We start from the raw sequence: 22099 nt of genomic DNA, 5'->3' as shown, positions 1-22099 counted from the left end.
GAAGGGAGTGGGCAGGACGCCTGGGTCCCTGAGGAGAGCAAGGGCTGAGGGGGGGAGAGCGAGCCAGAGGCTAAGGTTTTGAGGCTTCAGTCCCCAGTGGGGAGCAGCAGATCTGGGGTGAGCCGGGGGGGCTGGACCTCTGGATCTTGGCGGGAAGCAAAGGGAGTGAGGGCTCCGGGCCCAGGAGAAGATGGGAAGAAAGGACATTCCGGGGGTCGGGGTCTCAGCCTGTTGTCCAGAGCATCTGTCAGGGATGGAGAGACCAGCTGGGGGGCGGGGGGGCAGGGCCTCTGTGCCAGCAGCCTCCCGCCGACTGTGCCCTGGGCCCGTCCGTGAGAACCACAGTAGATCCCTCTTCAGCCCTGACTCATCCCTCTTCCCCCCTTCTCCCCCAGCAGACCCCCACAGGTGATTTGTAGCTGATGCCCTCACAATGGTCGGGACCAGGAGAGAGCCGTTCAGCGACAGGAAGAGCTGAGAGCTTCCAGGAGAGAAGGAACAGAGGCCAAGAGATGGGGAGCCAAGCGCCCCCCCCCGCCTCCCCCCACCCATCCCCATCTAACTCCCCTGGGGACCCTGGCCCAGCCCCAGTCCCCTTGGGGTGGTGGGAATCCAAGGACATTTGGCTGGGGCTGATTGATGAGGGAGGAGGCAGCCACCGGGCACTGAGGCTGCTGTTTGCTGAGCACACAGATTCCCTCCCCACTCACCAGCTGCTGCCCCCCGAGGCTGTTAGTCTCACCAGCACCAGCAGAAGCAGCAGCAGCCCTGGCATTGGAATTGGAGGGAACCGGTGCCTGAGTTTCTGAGGGCATGGGCAGGGTGGTGGAGGAGGGGGAGAACCAGGACCCCAAATCCTTCCATTTCCCACGAGAATCGGGGGTCCCTGGGATCTGGTGCCCTGAGCACTCCTCTCAGGCCACCACCATCCTCCCTGCCTCTCAGACATCTCTCCTCCTCCTGCCCCTCCTTTCCATGCTGCCCCCAACCCTCCAAGCCTATCCCAGCCAGCCCCCTGCCTCCAAGCCACCCTGTGGCATTTCCCCCAGCCTGCCTACAAATCTTGAAACTTTCCCTGAGGGAAAGTTCATGATTCCCCAGATAGCCCCTTAGGAAGCTCCATTTTTCATTCTAACTGAAATTCCGCTTGGGATGTTGACCATTTCCCATCAGAAATTCCCACTGGAGCCCTTTGCTCTATGCCCCTTTCCTTGACACCCCCCCGCCCAACATAAACCACAGGCCTGCGCGCGCGCACACACACACACACACACACACCCATCCACCTAATTCATATCCTGCAAAGTGTGAGTCTCTGTCTGCAGCTCAGGTCCCAGGACAGCGTCTGCTGTTTGGGACGGGGATGGGGGCAGCTTCAGCCTCTGCGGTCCCTTCTCTGGGTCCCCTGACTACCTCTCTGCCTGCCTTCTCTGGACCCTGTACCACCCTGTACCAGCAGCCATCCCCACAAAGCTCAGAGCACCTTCCTTGCCCTCCCAGAGTTTCAAATGTAGTTGGGGAAAATACAATGCATGCGCAAGACACAAAGGCAAGGAAAGGAATACCAAGATAGACCAACTTCCTAAATGTGGATTCTAGACCCTGCGTGACCTGCTCCCCTCCAGGCCGAGACTGCAGAAGGATGAGACACAGCTGGGGTGTCTGCAAGATTGTGAGGTCCTGGGTGCCTGGGTGGCTCAGCGGGTTAAGCCACTGCCTTCGGCTCAGGTCATGATCTCAGGGTCCTGAGATCGAGTCCCGCATCGGGCTCTCTGCTCAGCGGGGAGCCTGCTTCCTTTTCTCTCTCTCTGCCTGCCTCTCTGTCTACTGTGATCTCTCTCTCTGTCAAATAAATAAATAAATAATCTTTAAAAAAAAAAAAAAAGACTGCGAGGTCCTTCTCTCTCTTCCCAACATGCCAAGATCTCACCTCTGCACTTTGCATTTGCTGTTCCCGTGTCGGTTGTGCCCTTCCCAAAGCGCATGCCTCCCTCCACATCACTCATGGTCAGAATTACATGTCACCTCTTCAGTGGGACCTTCCCAACCTCCTAACCTAAGGCACCTCCCCTGTCACTCTCCGTCCCCTTTGTCCTGTTACTCTGAATTGTCTATGTCACCTGTCACTGCCAGCAATGTTACCAGGTTGTCCCCAACCCAAAGGTGGGCTTGGTGACAGCAGGGACTTTGCTGCATTTACTCTATATTCCCAGGGCCCGAAACAGGACCTGGAACAAAGTAGACACTTCATACGATGTTGAGTGAGGGAGCGAACGACAACAGCCAAAATGAATGCCTTCCCGGCCCTCTGTTCGTTTGGAGGTAGTCGTTACCCAGGGAGCACGTTGGCGTGTTTGGACCCAGGAAGAGAATAGGATGACATGTGTGGTTCTGTGTGGAAGTCACTAGTGCTTTCCAATAGCCCGAGAGCCACCCATGTGGTGGGCTGCGGGTCCCCTGCTGTCACTGCGTGCCTGCAGAGCTGGGAGAGTGCAGAGACACCCGCTTTCCGAGGGGGTGTGTCCCGGGATGTTGTGCGGAACACGCTGTTCCTCTCCCCAGCTGCGCGTCTGTCCCCAGGTGTCTTCCTGTCGCTCAGCGTGTTGTGATGTCTTGGCTGCTTAGGCGAGGTGTTTGTCACCAAGACTGTTTATCCCTACTTCTCTTCCCTCTTGTCCCTCCACCTGTGCCCCTGGATGTCTGTTGTGGGGGTGGTTCTCCCTTGGCTCCGTTGCCCCCGCACACACATGCAGCCCTGCCCCGGGCTCGGACCCCTCCCTTTCTCACTGGGCCCTGTTGCTGGGCTCTGGGTTGCCATAGTGACGGTTGCCAAGTCCCTGAGGCTGATAGCCAGCGATGGGGCTGTCGGCTCCATCCACGCGGGAGGCTGAGGGGGGCTTCCCATTGTGTGGAGAAGGGGATGTCGCCATGACAACCAACCCCCACTAAGGGGCAGGGACCAGCCCTTCCACCCCCCTCAAACCTCCCCACCTCCGGCGGCTCCAGCGTGGGCTCCGAAGGACAGGAGTAAATTCCAGACAGCCCAGCACCTGGGCTCAGTCGGCAGCTCCCCTCCTGGCAGCTCCCCTCCCAGAGCGTGGGCCCCTCTCAGGCCCTGGGCATCCCCCTCAGACGGGGGAGGGGCCGGGGTCCCATTGGACAGAGCAGGGCAGGAGGACCCCTTGACCTCCAGGCAGATGGGAGACAGCAGGAGGGGACCTAAAGTCAGGGGAGGGGTGGGCAGGGCAGAGGTTGTGACCCCTGCTGACTGGCTCCGGAGATGCTCGGTGCTCCTGACGGCTGCTTTTGTGGCTGGAGAATGGAGCTGGGTCTAGGGGGCTGGGCACCCAGGGTTTTTTTGGGAGGAAGAGCCTGGGGTATGGGTCCACAGGGAGCCGCGGGGCGGGCACCTTGGTGCCTGGGTCCCTGAGTCTTCTGGGTAGTCATGCCACTTCGGCCCACACTGGTCCCCAGCAGCAGAACTCCCCAAGTTGGGGTGCCTTGGGCAGGGGTGGTAGGGGGTACACTTGAACCCCTGGGTTTCAGGTACACCTGAAACCCCTGTTTTCTCCACTCTGTTTCTGACTGTGACTTGCCTTGTCTCTGGAGCTTTGGTTCAGCAACAGCACGTGTGGGCATTGGCTCACATACGTCCCCACTGGATGTCTCGGCAACTCCTGCCCCAGCCTGGGTTCCTCTCTCCCTCCCCTGGAGCTGGCTGCCTTCCTCCGCCTTCTCACCCAGCTCTGGCATCCCACGCCCCCCATACTGCCCACCTCAGCCCTCCAGCCCACCCAGCTGGGCATCCTGCCCCCTGCCCCCGCCGCAGTGCCCCCCTCAACCCTCCAGCCCACCCAGCCGGGCATCCCGTACCCCTCACCCCCGTACTGTCCACCTCACCCCTCCAGCCCAACTGGCTCCCCACCCTCCCCCCTTGGTTCCATGGGATCCAATTCTCATCTTGAAACCCTTTCTACTTGCCCTCCTTTCCCAACTCAAGCCCAGTCATTCTCCAGCCTTCTCGTCAACTTTTGAAGTTTTTAATTTTTTATTTTTTTTGGTTTTTGTTGTTCAAATTTCCCTTTTACAGTAAAACTATTGAGGCGACTGGCCATACCCCGCCACCTCCCCCATGGCAATACCAACTTCCTGTTCTCTGGAAGGAGCAATTAGAAAAACCAGAAAGGAGCTGGGAACTACAGCACCAGAGAGATGACTGGAGCTCTGGCGGACAAAGTGACCGTCGTGGCTGGTGACTGAGGTGGCCGACGTGGTGCCCAGGGGCAGCTCTGATCTCGTGAAACGGAGCTGGGAGGAGAAGAAGGCAACACCCGATTTGTGCACTACGGGGCAGGTAGAGAGAGGCACGTGCTGGTCGCTATGGAAACAGTGGAAGCGGCAAAGTACCACCGTCCCTAGACCAGTCAGTAGGCCACCATTTTGGTCACTGAGAAGGGAGCTGTGTTGGGTCTGAAGGGACGAGGAAGTGTACGATGTGACGAACAAGACAGCCCTCTGGGTTACTGGGGACAACACATGGGTTCTGGGGATAGTCCTGTTGATTAACAGAGATTATACTTGGCTGGGGAGAGGGAAGCACGAGACAAAGCGGGCCTGCCCCAGCCGACAGCAGTCACCTTGGCTGTCCTACAAGCAGCCCAGGGAACAGGGAAGGGAAGTCCCGGGAGGTGCCACCGGAGACCAGGGGAAATGTCCTCAGGCCACCCTGTCCTCTACCAGTCGGTTCCAGCTTCCTCCTGAAACAGGAAGTTCTTCCTGCCCCCCCACCCCACACCTCACAGAGTAAGAACCATCCGCCGCCCCACACCCGCCCCCCCCAAGACTAAGCCACTTGGAGTTCCAGCCAGACCACTTCCTGTTCCAGAAGCGCGACTTCCTGTCCTGGATGAAGGCACTTCCGGCGCCCGCGGCTCCGCTCCTGCCCCCTTGGCCAGGCCACGTCCATCCAGGCCACCCCCCCGCCCCCCGGGCACTTCTTGTCTGGACAAGTCACTTCCCGGGCCAAGCGGGCCCCGTTCAGCGTCGGGCCCAATCCACACGCGTGTCCCGACCGGGTCAGATCTTGCTAGTGGCCACTGACAAAACAGGACACTTCTTCTCGCGGCAGCTGTCACGACCCAACCACCCCAGACGGGCTGGAGAGGAGGAGGCTCCGCTGCCCGCGCCCGCGCCCGCAGCCGGGCTGGAGGCCCCAAGCCTTCCCCATAAGGCCCCCGTTTTTGGCAGACTGAGGGGAGCGGGTGGTGAGAGAGGTCAGAAGGGGGAGCTGAGGGGGGGATGCTGGTGTCCCCCCACCCGGGAGATGGGAGAGGCCGAGGAGAGGAAGCCAAGAGGGTAAAAGGAGACGCAGGGAGGGGGTCACTAGGGAGAGGAACAGACCTAGAGACAGGAGAGAAAGAGAGAGAATCCGAAAGAGAGAGAGAGAGACAGAGAGAGAGAGAAGAGAAAAGAAGAGAAAAACAGTGAGAGGCAGAAAGGAGGAGGTGCCAACCAAAAGGCAGACTGTCCCCGCCCCTAGCTCTGGGTGTGTGGGGGCACAAGGACGGCTGGGTCACGGTCAGAAGAGGACACTTGAGTCTCTGCGGGGGACCACGCAAGGCCAACCGAGGGTGGGAGTCGTGGGGAGTCCTAAACGTGGGGGAGGGGTCCACAACAGTGGGGGCACAGGAGTTCGTGGGGCGAGGGGCCGAGGGGACGCTAGAGGTGTCCCTCCAGCTTTGACTCACTGGAGGGGGAGCCCTGCCCACAGAGAAGGGCTGGATCCGGGAGAGCCACGGAGGAGAAACCCTCATACCTTGTAGTAGATGTTGGGGGGACTCTGGGGGGGCCCATCCTGCACGATGTACACAGGATGCCCATAGTCACCACTCACCTTCTCATAGTGGGGACAGAACGGGGGGTCTGCGGCCCCACCGCCCCGCAGAGCTATCCCTAGCTCCCCAGGCTCAGCCTCTCGAGGCCCCATCCCACTGCCGCCCCCCAGGCCCAGAGACCCTCCCCTCCCGAAGGAGCCAGGACCAGGGTGGCGACTCTCCGAAGGCTTGGCCCGCCGTCTCCGCCAGCACATGGCACCCCCAGCCCCTGCCACGCCCAGCAAGAGCAGCGCCAGCCCCCCCGCTGCCCCGGCCACCGCGGGCATGCTGGGAGGGGGCAGGGGGCCTTCAGCACCCCGGGAGGTTGCATTGCTGGTGGGGTCACCTGGCAGGGAAGGGGTGGAGGAGGAAAGAGGGGGAGGGGCTGAAGGAGCCACCTGGGCATCTGGACACCCAGCCTCGGGGGTCCCCGTGGGCTTCCCCAGCAGTGCCCAAGCCCCCCTGGGGACCCCACCTCCCTTCCCCCTAAAGCCCACTCTGAATCCAGGTGTGTCCAGCCCTTCAGCTCAGCGCCAAGCAGTTTCCCCACTTCTTGCAGCTCTGATTGAATTGGCTAATTAGTTCTAATCGAGTCTTTTCCTCATTTGGCTTCCACTTGCCTCCCACCCTCCTGTCCTCTCTTCTCTTTCCTGTATCACGCCCCCCCCCCCAGCTGAAGGCAGAGGGAAAGGGTGAAGGCAGGGCAGCTGGGGTCCGAGAGCACAGGACACAGGGTAAGGGGGAGGCAGGAGGCTGGACCCCTTGCTCCTACCTGGCATGTTCTCCTTCCCAGGGTCCAGGCTGTGGGCTGCCCCCCGGTCTCGCTCCACGGGCATTTCAGACACAGGCTTTCTGGGGGCGGCCCCTCCTCGGGGACCTGGAGATGGGGAAGAGCCAAGAAAGGGGCTGAGATGGCAGCCCCTGATCAATATGGGACTACCCCAACCTCCCGGAGCTCCTGGGAGGTGTGCCCCAGCCCCTACTCACTTTGTCCCACTCGGAGAAGCACCTTCATGCCTCTGGTAAGGCACACGCCTCCCTGCAAACTCTCCAGGCCTTCCCGGGTCCCGTCCGAAGTGGCTGGGAGAGGAGAGCCAGAGGGAGAGGTTGGCCGCCCAGAGTCCAGCCCCTGGTCCGTCCCCATTCCCGGACCCAGACAGCTCTCCGGGGTGGGGCGGGGGGGATGGGAAGGAATCAGGAGTCTCTCTGGGTTCCTCCTCTGCCCTCAGTCTCAGGGGCACCTCCCCCAGACCCTGCCCTCTGCCCAGCAGTACCAATTATGTAGTAATCGTGGTGCGAGCGGAACTCATGGCCCCAGAGGTTAGGGCTGTACTCCTGGAACTTAATGGTGAAACGGAGATCCAGGTCTGGCCGGTCACAAGTGAGGAGCAGGTTGGGGGCAGGGGGTGCCTCACAGCGCCGGCCCTGGGCACCCCCGACCAGGTACAGCTTGTAGAACTCGTAATTAGGAGACGAGTGGGGGCCAGGAGGCCGGGCCCGGGGGCAGAGGAGGTCTAGCCGGTCCCCGATCTGAGGGTACAGCACGTAACCACCCTCTGCTTGGAACCTGTCAGAGGACGAGGTGGACAAGGAGCGGTGTCAGAGGTCTGTCCCCCCACCCCGCCCCCGCCAGAGCTTCGTCTCCTTCACCGGCACATCCCTGCAGGCCAGCCTTCACCTGTGGGCATGGCCTGCTCCCCCAGGTCAGGCGCTAAGGACTCAGCAGCAGCGGGAAGCCAGGCTCAGAGGTCGCTGGCCCCTTGGTGTGCCCAAATGCACTCTCCAGCCCGCCCTCACCACACGCACACTGCCATCTCTCGCTCCATCACTAGCGCCGTTGCCATGGCAACGGGATGCCAGTTACCAAGGAGCTGGCCTCTCTGGAACCACACAGCCCACCCATCCCAGGTGATTTCACTATTCCATGGCAGTCAACCATGGGGGCAGAGCCTCCCCTCCCCCAGGGCACCGCTGAATTTGAGGGCTTTCAGGGCAAGAGAAGGGTGGGGGTGGGGGTTACCCAGTGTGGAGGGTAATCCCGACTGGTGTCCCAAGTTAGCCAGGCAATGTGACAGGAGTTAAATGCCTGGTCTGGCAATGGCCCTCAATGAGGCTAATGGGAAGCAGGGTGTGGGGGCCAGCTGCCTCAGACATCTCCCTACTCAGTACCCTCCTGCCCTGGGGCTCAGACTTCCCAGAGAAAGTCCCCTATTGCTCTGGGACTGACTTTGCTAACCACAGCCTCAGGAGCCCACACCTCCTCTGCCCATGACTGCAGCCTCTCCCTGTGCATGAATGGGGACGGGGTCTCAGAGCTGGGTCCCCGGGGAGGACCGCCACTTGGGATTTTCCCAGACTCCTAAATGACCACTCCCTCCCATCCCCCATCACAAGGAGCCCCCAGAACACTCTACCTCTCCCTCTGCTCAACCCTATCAGAATAAGCCTAACTTACAGCCTCGGGCTGGATCAGACCACAGCTGGGAGTTGGTGGGTAGCAGACTGAGAAAAGATGTTTGGGGTTATACCCAAAGACACACAGCAGGGAGGGAGGCTGGGAAGTCAAGAAAAGACAAACAATAATCCTAGTTCTCCTTCAATGAGCATGTCATACATTCAAACACCTTACCTCTCTAATCCTCATAAAAGGTGGGAGGACTGAGGATACAAACTCAGAAAGGTTAAGTGGCATGCCCAAGGCCACACAGCTGAGAGCACCAGAGCTGGGACTAAGCCCTCGGATGCGGTGGGCTCCAAGCCCACCCCCACCCCCTTCCCCTTCCCATAGCCTCACACAGCCTCCCCGGGGGGAAGTGGGTGGGAAGTTCGCAAAACACAGAACTCTTTTGCTAGCGGGGAGCGGTCTCCGCTTCGGGCCAGGGGCCTGGATGACCTCCCAAGGGTTCTGTCCTACCCAGTGTGACCTGAAGTTTCATGTGACCCCTGGCCTTTTTTCAGAGCAAAGCAAGCAAGCCAGGGGAGGGTCTGGTGGAAGAGTTTGCAGCAAGGATGGGGGAGGGGGCAAAGGAGTCCTCTGGACTCTAGATGCAAGAGAGAAAAAAGGGGCTCCAGGCTTCTTCCAGAAAAGAAAAAAGAAAAAAAAAAGTCTCCAAGCCAGGAAGGCAGGAATATCTTCTGGTTGGGAACGCCATCTGCCAAGGGCTCACTGACCCTTTGGCTGTGGGCAAGAGTTAGGGGACAGACGGTGTGGAGAGAGTCCAGAAGCCTTGGGTGAGTTGTCCCCAGGGCCCCCACACGGAGCCCCCTTCCCTCCCCTCCTCTACACCGAGTCCCTTCTGGGGAGGGAGGCACCCTGCCCTTCCCCTCCGCACTCCGCGGCACCTACTCAGCGGCTCTCTCGAGAGCTGACATTAACCAGGCTCCCTCCAAGCCCAGCCCCCGACAGGACACAGGTCCCTTGCAAACCCAAATAACCACTCCACCAGCCTCCCGGCGGCTACCCAGGAACTTTCGGATCCTTGCCCCTGTGGGGTCCTTCCAACTCCCGACACATGGCTGTCGCCACCCACATCCAGCTCTGTCTGTCTGCGACCCGGGAGGGAGTCTGGCTCCCAATATCACCTCTGTCTCGCTCCCCATCAGCTCGCATCAGAGCACCAGCACCCCTCCCTCCGGCCTCCTCCCAGCTCCGAGAACCAGCCCCCTACCCACCCACCAAATCCCCAATGCGCCCCTATTCCCTGCCCGAAGGGTGTGGGGTCTCCCCAGCCCGGGGCCACTCACCTCTTGTTCGCCGAATTCCAGTAGACAGGCTCCAGGCTGAGCCCAGACACCAGCCCCAAAACGCCAAGCAGCAGCAGGGCCCCGACTCGCTCGCCCCCCGGCCCAGAATGGGGGGCCCCCATGACCCCGCCAAGGCCTGGGGGGCGGGGCACCAACTCCCCCAAAGTCGCTCGCCCCCTGCGGTGACTGCCTCGGCGGGCCCGGCTCCTCGGCCCTGACCACCCTGGCGGCTGCCGCCCCCCGCTCCCACGCGGACCCGCTTCCTGCTCTGCCCGCGCCCCTGCCGCGGAGCGCTCAGCCCGCTAGAGCCCTTCCAGGGGCCGCCCGCGGGCGCCCTACGCCCCCGGCCCGCACTCCGGCACCCCGGGATCGCGGGGCCGGCCTAAGTGGGGGACTGGGGCAGCCGGGGGCCGGGAGGGGGCGGCATGGGGCGCCGGCCGAGGGAACGAGGGAGGGGCGCGAGCTGGAGCCCCAGCCTCGCCGGGATTGAGGGCAGCGGGCTCGGGGAGGAAACCAGTGCCGAGCCCGGGAGGGGGGAGTTAAAGGAGTGGCGGGGAGGGGGAGAGGATGGCGGAGGGAAAAGCCGGAGCTGGAGCCGGCGTCGGAGCGGCGGCGGAGCCCGCAGCCCACGCCCCCCGCACCTCCCTCACCTCGCGCACCTCCCGCGCGCCCCGCCGCCGCCGCCCCCCGCGCCCCCTCCGTCCTCGCCCCACCCCTCTCCCCCCACCCCGCTGCTGCCGCCGCGGCCCCGGCGCCTCTGCCCTGTGGCCCGGGAGCCGCCCGGGCGCCTGGAACCTTCCGCGCCCAAATCCAGAAAGGCGCTCGCCCTCGCCGCCCCGAGGAGCCCGGCCCCTCTAGCTCCCGCAGCCTCCTCCCCCTGCCCCCCCCCCCAGCCCGAAACGCCGCGGCGGCTCCCGGCAGGTCTGGGGAGAATAGTCATAACCTTGAAGGCTCCGCACTTCACAAAGTGGGCTGAGTTGGTAGTCACGACTACCTGTGCGAAGTGGGAGGGGCAGAGCCACAGGGCGCCCATTGTAGGGATGAAGAAACTGAGGCTCTGGATGGCGGGGGGAGGTACCGAGACCAGCCCAAGGTCACACGGGGAGTGGGCGGTACAGGCGTCCGGCCCGGTCGCCGCACTCCTGCTCCCAGGCCCTCTCGCGTTACCTGGGACGGGGCGCGAGGCAAGAGTTCGGGGGTAAACTGGGGCCCTCGCTGCCTGGCGGCGGGGAGAACCGGAGCCGGGGGAGAGGAAAGGGAGTACCTACAGCCCCAAACCCACATCAGCCGGAAGGGCTGTTTCCAATTATCCTGGGGGAAGGGAGGAGCATTTGCCTTTTCGGGTGTAAGAAACCTCGCTTTCAGCACCTCTGGGCAGAGGTGACATTCCTTTCCCCGCCCAGCCTCGCAGGCCTCCGGTAGCCTCGCTCTGACGGTGAGGTCCCAGTGAGATCCCCTGCCCGCGGGCTCTACAGAGCCCCATTCTCAGTGCTCGGCGAGGCTGGGGGTGGGGAGCGGCCACTGCCCGAAATAACACAGTCGCCCCCCACCCCCAAAGCGCGCAGATAAATGGAGACACACAGGACCGGTGACAGCTGCCGACTGAGCCGCTCCCGCCCGGGCCCCGCGTCTAGTGGGAATACGGAATGTGACGTCTGTGGCTTCTGGGCACCTTTACTCCCTCGTGTGTGCCCTTGACTCTGGCTACTCAGTCGCCTGCCTCCTGGGGGAGTCCAGGGGAGGAGAGGCGGGCGCTCCCGCTCCCCTTCCCCCAGAGCTGAGTAATGGTCCCTCTGCTGCTGGGTGGTGGCGGCTAGTGTGGAGCGGGAGGGAGCGAATGTCTTGTCTGTCACCGTCTGCACGGTCTCACGCAGTCACACCCAGCAGTCTGACACACAGCGCCTGCCACTCCTGCTCAGCCACGCTCACCCTGACCCCTGCCGCCCCCACCTTGGGAGTGAGATTTCAAACAGGTTCCCCCCTTCAGTTTACCGAGTCGCCTAGCAACCCGCCAGTCAATGGCAAGGAGCCCCACCCCCGCTCCCTTGACTTCACACCGAGCTCGGCAGTCCCATTGGCTCCCGCCTAGTCCCACCTCTCAACCCTGGTTTGGGGAACGATATGCCAGCCCCTTGTGCTACTGGACAGGGGAGCCCACTGGTACTCCTCCCAGCCCCATCTCCAGCATGCGCCTCCCAAAAAAAGACACAAAGGCTCACGTACTGTATAAAACCTTTTTTTACAGAAAATCGCCCCCGGATTCCTGGGTCCCTCCCTGACCCTTCTTGCCCTGGTGAGCATCGACCACCCCGGTGCCCGGGCCCCCCCCACACCACCAGAGCTGAAGCTGACATTCAAGGTGGACGTGGCGCATGGAAAGCAGGGGAAGGTCCACCTCCTGCTCCCCTTCGTCCTCGCTCTCCACCGGCTCCGGAAACACACGCTGACCTGAGGCAGTGGCCAGCAGCGGCAGGCTGGGGTGCAGGCTGCAGGAAGAGACAAGGAGGGCAGGGGTGCGTCAGCGACCCACCGCCCTCCTCACCCCCAGCCCCAAGGTCCATGGTGGTGGATCACCTCACTCCGTTCGTGCAGTCCTTCTGGGGCAGAAAACTCAGCACTGGCTCAGGCTTCCCGTCCGGTCCAGCCCCGCTGGTGTCCCACACGGACACAGCCCCATTAGTGCTGCCGCTCACTAAGAACTGCCCATTCCTGGGGAAGACAGACGCTTGGTGACATGGACTCCTCACCACCCCTGGGGTGGGGACCCGTCACATCCAGGGGCTCTGGCATCCCAAGGGCACTGGGACCCCAGGCAGGCAGGACCCGGTCACTCACGGATCCAGATCAAAGTAGATGCGCTGATTGGTGGCCACCTCTCGACTCAGGGACCACAGTGGGTGACTGGGCTGCCGAAGGTCCCAGCACAGCAGCTCGGAGTCCTGGAGACACAAAGCACAGGGGCCTGCAGTCTGGCCCTCCCCAGCCCACCCCTCCCCTGCTTAAGACATCCCTGCTTCCCACAAGGTTTACAGATGCTCCCTTAGCTTGGGTTGAATTTTTTCCCAAAGCTGTCCCCCAGCACAACACAGACGACATCCCCACCCCTGCCTTCTGTGCACCCTCTCTGGACTCGCAGGGTGTGACCCCTACCTTGCGGGCTCCAGAAAAGAAGCGGTTGCCATCGGGGTGAAAGCAGAGGTGAGTGACACCTCCCTGGTGTCCTCCCAGCAAGGCAAGAGGGGAGCCGTCGTCACTGGCATACAGACCCAGGGAGCGGCCATAGGAGCCACAGGCGTAGAGGGGCTGCACAGCGCTAAAGGCTATGCAGGAGATGATTCCACTCTGGCCCTGTTTTTTGGCTACAGAGGGAAGGAACAAAGCTGGGCAGAGGGCAGGACTGCTGACACTAACCAAGCTAATCAGAGGCGCACTCAGTCTCCTGTCCCGTGAGCCCAGAATCAATGCCTCCCCTGTCCCATTTGTCACAGCAGGATAAAGACCTCTAAGGCTCCCCAGCTCCTTCTATCCCCACAAAGGACCTAAACGCTCAAGACTTCTTTCTTCCTTCTCAAATCTGTGTCTTCTTGGAGGAATGGAAAGCTGAAGGCTTACAGGAAAACGAATCCACTTCACTGCCAATTTCCTAGATGTACCAAGATTTTGGACAGTGAAAGGGACATGGCCGACAGGACCTGGGCTCGGGAGGGAAGCAGCTCCTTACCTCACAGCTTGACCCTGGGAAGGTTCCTCCCTAACCTGTTTTCTCCTCTGTGCACTGAGTACAGCCTGCCTCCCTGGGCTGTCCAGAAGAGGATGGGCCACACCTGGTCCCCTGGCTCGCACAAGGGCCCTCTGGACGGGGCAGTGCCCTTTTTCCTCCTCCCCTGGGAGGCACAGATGCTTACCAAACGTGGCTCGGACCTCGCAGTCACGGCCGGGCCGGGCCGTGGAAAAGACGCGCACAGCCCTGTTGAAGCCACAGAAGAGCTGAGAGCCGTCCGGGGAGAAACAGAGCGAGTGAGCGGCCGTCAGCTCGTCCTACGGGCAGGAAAGCACTGCAAACAGGCCCAGCAAAGCCTCCATTGTCCCCATGGAGGGAAAGTGGGGCCAGGCTGAGCCCTGGGCCTGGGTGGGGAGCTCCCTACCAGGTGGTTGTAGGCCCGAAAGGAAGCCCGGAGCTCTCCGGTGAATGCATCCCAGATGTGAATGGGGTTCTCCCGGCTGCTGCTGGCCACGCTGAGAGAGACACGGACACTGAGGTCCCGGTGCTGTCAAAGGAAGGGGAGGAAGCCAACTGACCGGCCCTCTCCGCTCACATCTCAAGGGTACACCAGGCTGTCCTCCCCTAGAAACCCCTAGAGGCCCATAGTTCCCTCTCAGTAGAGGGTCCCCTTGAAAGGGAGGCGGGGCGGGGGGGTTTGGGGGGGGTAAGGGAAGGGAAGGCAGGGGGCAGCAAAGGATGTCACTTACTAGGAAGTGTCTGGTTCGGCGGAAGACATCAGAGAAAACCAACAATAATCATAGATGGTGTCACCTTCCACCATGCGGAGGACAGGAGCCTGCGCAGAGATGCAGGGATGCCTGGGTCACTGGCAGGAAAAGGGGGCAGAGTCACGCCTCTAGCAGGGTCAGGACAGAGTGGCGCTGTCGGCACTAGACCAGGCACAAGGCAGACGGGGTTAACAGGAAGAACAGAATCCTGATCTCTGTGTCCGAGGTCAGCTTAGACCTTGAGGTCAGATGTGGGCCACCAAAAGGCCCACAGGCTTATCGTTTTGCTTTTTATACACTTAGAAGCAAAGAATATCCCCACACAAAGACCAAGAACCAACTATTGATACGCTTCCCGAGAACCTACTAGATCCCACTCGATCCTTAAAAAAATTATTAAGTGGTTTGGGGCGCCTTCGTGGCTCAAAGGGTTAAAGCCTCTGCCTTCGGCTTAAGTCATGATCCCAGGGTCCTGAGATTGAGCCCCACATTGGGCTCTCTGCTCAGCAGGAAGCCTGCTTCCTCCTCTCTCTCCCTGCCTGCCTCTCTCCCTATTTGTGATCTCTGTCAAATAAATTTAAAAAAGTCTTTAAAAAAAAAAAAAAGTATTAAGTGGTCCAAACATGCAAAGGTTTTTTTTTGTTTTGGGGGCTTTTTTGATAAGACTGCAAAACAAAGTTTATGGAGCGATGGTACAAAACCCCTGAAGAGAGAGGGGACCAGAGAGGGCTGCCCAGCAAAGAAGTATTTTTCAAAAACTCTTGTGACTCCTCCAATCAGCTTATAAAGTAAAATATAACAGTTAAAACTTCTTCCCAAGGAAACCTGCCCTCAGAGATAAACAAATTTGTCAATCTCATACATCTCTTTAAAAATACGTTCTTACTGGGGCGCCTCATGGCTCTTTGGGTTAAGTGTTCAACTCCGGATTTGGGCTCAGGTCACGATCTCAGGGTCCTGGGATCGAGCCCCGTGTTGGGCTCCAAGGTCAGCGTGGAGTCTGTTTAATCTCTTTCCCTTTGCACACACACGGTCATTCACTCGCTCTAACAAATAATAAATCTTTAAAAAAAAATACATTCATACAAAAAACACCCCAAACACCATTGTCTTGGACGCCTTTCCGTTCAGTGCCCACGGTGCCAGATGGGTGACCTCCCTTTGCGACCCGGAGATGTTACCACAGTGCCGTGTGAGCTCTAACTTAGGCCCCTCCGCCGCGGGACAGCAGCGCGCTCACTGCCCTCCTCTGCTGATGGTCACCGGTGTCTCCGTATTCCAGCGGGCGTGCCCAGAGGGTCCCAGAGCACGCGTGCGAGGCCAGCTCTGCGGCGTACACGTCGTCCCTTCCGCTAGGATACACTCCAGCCGAAGCACCCATTGGCAACCCCAGGCTGCCTCCTGCTCGGCGTCCCGTGGAACTCAGCTCATCTGGAAGGGACCTGGCTCCCGCTTCCTTGAACCTTCCGCTCCCCCTGAGCTCCGCAGCCAGACGTCTAAGCCTCCCATCTGAGCACCAGCCTTGACCCCAACCTCTTAACCCCCTTTCCCCTCCTGGTCCAGCCTGTCTGCGACTGGGACATGAGCCCTGCTCATGGGGCTGCTGGGGACATGAGCCCTGCCAGGCCCGCCTCCCGGGGCTCTCCTGAACGTGTGCGCTCCCTCCCAGTGCCAGGCCCAACCGCTGCCATCCTGCCAGTGTCGCCACAACAAGGCAAGACTACAGGCTGCTCCACGCTGCAGCCAGCTGCAGGCCCCAGAGACCTTACTAAGCTGGAAATCTGTCCGGCAACACGCTCCTGCTTAAAATGTTTAGCAAGCCCGCATACTCTCAACGCGAGCGCCAACCTCCTTACCAGGGGACAACCCCCTGCTCCCCTCTCACAGCTCATTCCTCCAGACTCACTCCTTTAAAATTTCCCTCCCGTTTTGACTCCCAGTCCCCAGAAGGTGCCAACTCACCCTAATCTGCAGACTTTCACTCGCATCCAGGTCTGGAATGTTCTCCCTTCAGCTCCCTCAACAACTCCTTCTGGTTGAATCCTAATCACCCTTCTGGTCTCTTAGATGCTTCTTCCACGGGGAGGCCCTCCCAAACCCCTCAGCAGAGTAAGCTGCTCCGCTCCAGGTTCCTACAGCCCTCCATGCCCCTCACCCCGCACCATACCCGTCTGAGGAAGTAAGGATCCTGTCTGGCTCACCCGTCTCCCCAGCACCTAGTGTATCATCAGCAGTCAGCGCCAAACATCTTAATGAGCGAAGACAGGAAACTGTCTCAGTAACATAAGGCCCCGATAATAGGACCTGAATTAAAGCAGGGGCAGCAGCGTGTGCAGAAGCAGATGGATCCGAAAGCTCGGGGCGGGAATGGGGGGGCTCAATGGAATCTGGCCATTAACTGGAGGTCGGGGTCAGGGAAAAGGAAGATTAAAGCATGAGACCTGGCCTTCTGGTTTGGATACCCCAAGTCACCAAGATGGTGGAAAGACTTGGGGTGTACAGGAGAGCCATAAGGTGCCCCTATCCCTGGTGGATGAAGAAGACTCAGACAATGTAAGCCTCGAAGGAAGTCTTTACAAAGAGAGATATACGGGGCACAGAGGATGTGGGGTCTCCCCTGGTTAAGGTTAGAGGGAGTGAAGGCCTTGGGTGAGATCTCCACGGTAGGGAGACACTCAGGGCCGAGGCCGGGGGAATTAGCAATGGGAGTTCCAGAAAGCTCTGTGAAAAGTCAGAGACAGGAAGAGAGGAATTAGGAGACTATGTTGGGAAGAAGAAAGGGGTATTGGGAAACACCCCAACTGGGCCTCCTCCATTGTCCCCGCCCGCTAACTGTCCATTTGCACACACTGAGCTTGTAGACCCAGCCAGTGGATTCTCTAGAAGTGGAGTTGTGACAGGCCTGGACGTTCACACTAACAGTGCAGGACACAACGCAAATACCGACCGACGCTACCAACCCGGGGTCTTTCTTGCTCTTAAGATCTCTCTTATGACAAAAATCCCCATCAAAACACGCGAAGGTGGCCACTGGACAGTTTATGATACAAAACTCCTGGAAACCCGACTGTCTGGGTACAGGAATGACTGATCCAAGGCCCCCAGCACAGCATCAGACACGGGGACACGAACCGTGGAGACCACTTGGGACACGACTGTTAAGAAATAAAGCAGCAGCTATACAACCACCGTCTACAGGCTCACGACCTTGGAGAATGCTTCCGAGGAGTACAAGCTTGGAAAAAACGGACAGGTAAAGGTAAGGGCTGACTTCTGTAGAGCGGTGGCTGATGACTACGGCTTTCTCCCTTTCCAGCATCCCCGTTCCTCCTAAACCGGCCGGTGCGATCCATTCCCAGCCGGCCACATTTCCAGACGCTCTTCTCAACAGCCCTGCTCCTGGGCTCTTGTGGGAGAGCCCAGCACACCTGTCCGGCCCCGAGACCCCACTGGTTTCTGCTTCAAGAACCACGGGCAAGTGCAGGGAGGTGGGACCCGCTCCCTGCCTCCCTCCCCACAGATTTCCAAGGCTCTCGGTGACATTCACTCCCACGGTGATGTTCACTCCCACTGCGACCCGAGAGCTCAGTCCTCTCTGTGCCCAGTGTGTTCTACCCCCGATGTCAGCTCAGTTCGCTCCCTCCCTTCCTTCACGTTTCTGCTCAAACGTCACCTTAACAGTGAGATCCTTCCCAACCGTGCTTTTTAAAATTTGCAGTCTGCGGCCCAGTCCCCCTGCTCACTTTATTTTTCTTCACGGCACCTGCCAGGTAAACCGCTTACTTGATCACTTCTTTATTCCCTATTCCCTGTGCTGGGTTATTAGCTATCACACAAAGAGGACGGGGACTTGTGTGTGTACGTTTTCCCGACTAATCCGAGCACCTGAAACAGGGCCCGGCACATAGGATGAGCTCCACAGAAATATGTTCACCAAAGGAATCATCGAAAGAACGAGTGGGTCCCTCCAACACTGCTCTCTCCCAGTGGCTCGCCTTCCCTTGTCATCGGCCGCCACTCGCACAGCTGAGTCCCCCGCCCTGTCACACCCCAGCCTCTGCCTCTACCGTCTCCCACCCACCCAGCTGACTTGCTCTATTTCCGCCACAATTATTCTGCTTCATCAAGAGCGCATTTCCAGTCCATTTCCTGCCCTGCTTTACATTCGAGACAACCAGCTTCACAGCCTGTCCCGCGGAGGCTCTCCAGACCCCCGTCCTTCTCTGCCGTCAAGCCCAGCCCAACAAGCCCCTTATTCCAGGCCTGACTCAACTAATACCGATGACTAGCATTTACTGAATATAAAACAGGCCCCGGTTCGTCCACGTTATGTTAGTTCCTTTAATTCCCCCAGCTACCCCATGAGCTGGGCGCCACCACGCCCATCCTCACTTTATCAACCAAGAAAATAAGCCCGTTCACTGGCTGCGGAGAGACAGGTGCACGATACAGTCACGGGGCCTCACTTTAGATGAGTGGCAGCAAATTTCCAGGGGGCACTGAGCACAGAACAGTCACGCTACCACGTTCCTTGCTGCCTCAGATCTCTGCCTCCCCGGGACCAATCATTCACACCTTCTCCACTACCCCATGCACCCGCTTCCTTCAACTGATAACCTCCCTTTATGTTGCGCCGAGAAGCCAAGCGAGAGGAGATGTGGAAATCCTCCAACCACCAGCGAGCTGCCTCTCTTCCTACTCCAGGGGAGGACTTTGCATCTAACAAGGTCCTCAGCCTGCCTCTCAGGGACCTGTTCCCCGACCCTCCCAGCACCAATTCCTCCGTTTCCCGGCTTATTCCCGACCCTGCGGAAGCACCCTGTTAGCCCTTCTTTGGCCTCATATTCCTCCGGTCACCATTCCATTTCTCAACTCCCTTCCACAAGAAAACCTTCCAAAGAATCATCTCCACCTTCTCTTCCCCGCATCCTACTCAGCTTCTGCCACCGTCACTCCTTGGAACGTGTTCTTGCCAAGGTCACTGTCTTCTTGGGTCATTCTCTCAATGTGTCTCAGCCCCAACAACATGAAACCTGACTCTTTGCGTCTGCTTCTGCCGCCCCTGCTGCCCTCCACTCCGTCTGCTGGAGTGCTTGGGGCTTTGCTAGTCCCCTCTATCCCCAGCTACACTCCAGACTGGATCCGTTCACAAAACACCAGGTACCATCCACATGCGACTCCACTTCCCAAACTACACCCCCAACCCCAACGTCTCCCTCAGCTTCACATTTCACAGATCTAAGGACCCCTGACTTGCCCCCATACCTCTTCCTATCTGTTTCCTCCTGGGAAATTGTGCCACGACCTACCCAGCTGCAAACACCTGGACCCTTGATTGCTCCCCACCCCCCCGCACCTCCACGTCCTACAAAACACACCTCGGATCCATTCACGCCTCGCCATTTCTCCTGCCGCCACTGCTTCTCACTCAGACCGTGACAGACACATTCAGTTTTGCTCACCATAACCTCTTCTTTAAACTTCCACCATCATTCTGCTCTTCTGTTTTAAAACTCTCCTCCGGTTTCCCAACTCCAAACGGCCGACCCACCAGATGCAACACAGCATGGGTCACGGCATCCATCCTCACTTCCCCCCTCGCTGGCCTCAGTCCACACATGCCGGCCTCCTTTCTGTTCCCTGAACACACAAAGCTCCTGCCCCATTCTGGGTCTCTGTAGTGTCACTGCCTCTTCCTGCAAGGCTCCTTCTACAGCCCTCCACGTGACTCATCCCACCGTCCCTCACATCTCTGCTCAAACATCTCTTCTTCTGAGGGCTCCTTCCTAACCACTGTACCTAAAATGATCTCCTCTAGCCAGTCCCTCCTCATCCCGTTTCTTTCCTCCACGACATGTATCATGATGCGGGATGAACCTTGTTCTTTATCGGTTTGTGCCCGTGTCATCGAGCTCCCCATAAGAAAGCAAGCCAGCTCTTCATCTGCCACCTTCAGCCCTTTATCCCAGCGGCAGACACACTAACTGACATGTCGGTGGTCATTCAATAAACACCTAAGTCACTGAAACGCCGCCCTAAGAAAGCTCCTACTCTCATACAGAAAGCATGTATTCCCGACTAAAGGAAAACTGGATGCCTCTTAAACACCTGCACATCCTGGACAGGAAATGCCGCCTGCGTATACTCATGCAAAAACGTCCTGTGTGTGAACAGCAATCACGTGATGCAACTTTCTCCACCCACATGAGGGACTGAAATGTGCAGCCGCCAGTGAGAGGGCACAGGTAGCTCCTACCCTTACCATCTCCGAATGTTCCAGCTGCTCACCCTCACTGTACAGCTCAGGGGGCAGATTATAAATCCGCAGGACGTTATCAGCACTATTGGTCAAGATGCAGGAACCATCAGGGGCCCTGTAGGAACAGGGAAAAGTTAGAAAGCTGGACTGGGCTCTATTTTTCAAGCGCAGGGCTAAGACTGAGCCTATGCCTGCCGCAGGTAAGCCTCCCACCCCACGCAAGGCCTTGAGGAAAGCAGAAGACACAAAACCCTACATGAAATGTAAGCTCAGTGCAAGAAGACCTCTTACTTCTTCTCCCAGATAACTGGGATTTTTATTTTATGGCGAAAATACTGAGCACGGTTATCTCCCAGGCCCATTATCCTAACTTACCACTTGCAGCCTTTCAAGAAGTTCTCGGGTTGGGTGCTGAACTCTGACCAGGAACCACTGAGAAACCGAGGTAGCTGGGAAAAGCTGTAGTTCCAAGTGCTAGAAGGAAGATGGGGAAGGGGGACGATAAGAAGGCGGTCGGCAAGCAAGGAGGAAGCGGGACTGCACAAGTGGGGCCAAGAACGAGTGGTGCACTTCCACGCATCTCCCACTCCCGATCTCCTCCGGCCGCAACGGTCCCCATCCCCACTTACGGGTATCCCTCGTCCTCCGGGGCGGGGTCCTCAGACATGCCTTCCCCGGCCTCCCCCGGCCCCGACTCTGGCGCGTTCGCCTCTTCTGCAGGAAGGCTCACGTCTTCGCAAAGTTCGGGTTCCTCGATTCGAGGGCTCAACTCCCGAGGAGCAGCGAGGCCCACCTCTGGGGCGGGGGAGGAAGAAGCAGAGCCGCCCGCCCCCGCCTCCTGGGAACCAGCCGCGGGATCCGGGGACTGGCGCGGCGGATCGTCCCCGGCGGGGGGATCGTCACCGTCCACGGGGGGCGGTGGCGGCAGCAGGGCGGGATCCGTACTTCCGTCGGCCGGGGAGGCCGGAGCGGAAGCCTGGTCCGCAGCAAGGCAGTCTGCGGCCAACCCGGGTGCCTCGGGCGCGCTCATGCTGCCGAGGAAGCGCGGGCGCCGGCCTCGACCGCAACCCTCGTCCCACTGGACCCACAGCGCCCCGAAGTTCGCCCGGTTCCCGGACGCAGACCTGAGAACCCGCGGGGCCTTCTGCCTTCTTCGGGGAGGGCGCGGCAGAACCCCGGGAGAAGAGCCCGACCGGTGAACGCGGCTAGACCGCAAGCATAGAGTCCCTCAGCCCCGCCGGTCGCCGAGAGCCGCTCGCTCTCGCGGGATTTGGCCCCACCTTTCCATTGGCCCTCCGCATCCCCGATCACATTTCGCGGGCGACCCACGGGAGGGGCGGGGCAGGCACGCAACAGGTCACGCAGGATCGTTCCCATCCAGCCGCAGGGCCCCTGGTGGCTGCCGGGTGTTGTAGTCCGAGAGCTTCTGCCTCGGCGAGAAGTGTCTGAGCTCCCCCTGCCGTCTCGATCGCGCACTCTTAAAGCACCCACTGCCTCCCTCACCTGCAGAGGGCGCGAGCGCTGTGTCTGATTTTACAGGTTTTGACCCTCTTTTGCTTCTCATGCCACCAAATTCCTGACTTCGATCTCTTTCCATTCATTCGTTCGGTGTTTATTAGGGAGCCCATCCTTGATCCCAGTCCTGCACTAGCACTGGGAGAGCAACAATGGATACGATGGGAGGCAAGGTCTCTGCCCCTAAGGCTCATGCTGCTGTGAATTCAAGGCGAGG

At 59.6% G+C, this 22099-nt stretch overlaps 2 protein-coding genes across 3 annotated transcripts; both read right to left on the bottom strand.

Moving 5' to 3' along the window:
* Nucleotides 1-4024: 4024 nt before the first annotated feature.
* On the bottom strand, nt 4025-10303 carry EFNB3 (ephrin B3). 2 transcript variants are annotated; one of them, XM_032322546.1, is made up of 5 exons: nt 9618-10303; nt 7148-7440; nt 6861-6953; nt 6646-6750; nt 4025-5400 (listed from the first exon to the last, which is right to left on the bottom strand). In XM_032322546.1, the coding sequence occupies exons 1-5, from the start codon at nt 9737-9739 to the stop codon at nt 5132-5134; spliced, it is 882 nt and encodes a 293-aa protein (XP_032178437.1). In that variant the 5' UTR covers nt 9740-10303; the 3' UTR covers nt 4025-5131. The 2 variants fall into 2 exon arrangements, with proteins under 2 accessions (XP_032178437.1, XP_032178436.1); XM_032322545.1 differs by lacking the exon at nt 4025-5400 and adding an exon at nt 5555-6219.
* A 1534-nt stretch (nt 10304-11837) lies between these two features.
* On the bottom strand, nt 11838-21500 carry WRAP53 (WD repeat containing antisense to TP53). The gene is made up of 10 exons (XM_032322542.1): nt 20997-21500; nt 20743-20841; nt 20371-20482; nt 14088-14176; nt 13763-13853; nt 13523-13655; nt 12768-12976; nt 12453-12556; nt 12192-12326; nt 11838-12103 (listed from the first exon to the last, which is right to left on the bottom strand). The coding sequence occupies exons 1-10, from the start codon at nt 21395-21397 to the stop codon at nt 11857-11859; spliced, it is 1620 nt and encodes a 539-aa protein (XP_032178433.1). The 5' UTR covers nt 21398-21500; the 3' UTR covers nt 11838-11856.
* Nucleotides 21501-22099: the final 599 nt, after the last annotated feature.

The sequence above is a fragment of the Mustela erminea genome, chromosome 18, assembly GCF_009829155.1.
Source record: "Mustela erminea isolate mMusErm1 chromosome 18, mMusErm1.Pri, whole genome shotgun sequence".
Lineage (NCBI taxonomy): Eukaryota > Metazoa > Chordata > Mammalia > Carnivora > Mustelidae > Mustela > Mustela erminea.
Note: the sequence above shows the minus strand (reverse complement) of the source record. Positions and strands in the feature narration are given on the sequence as shown.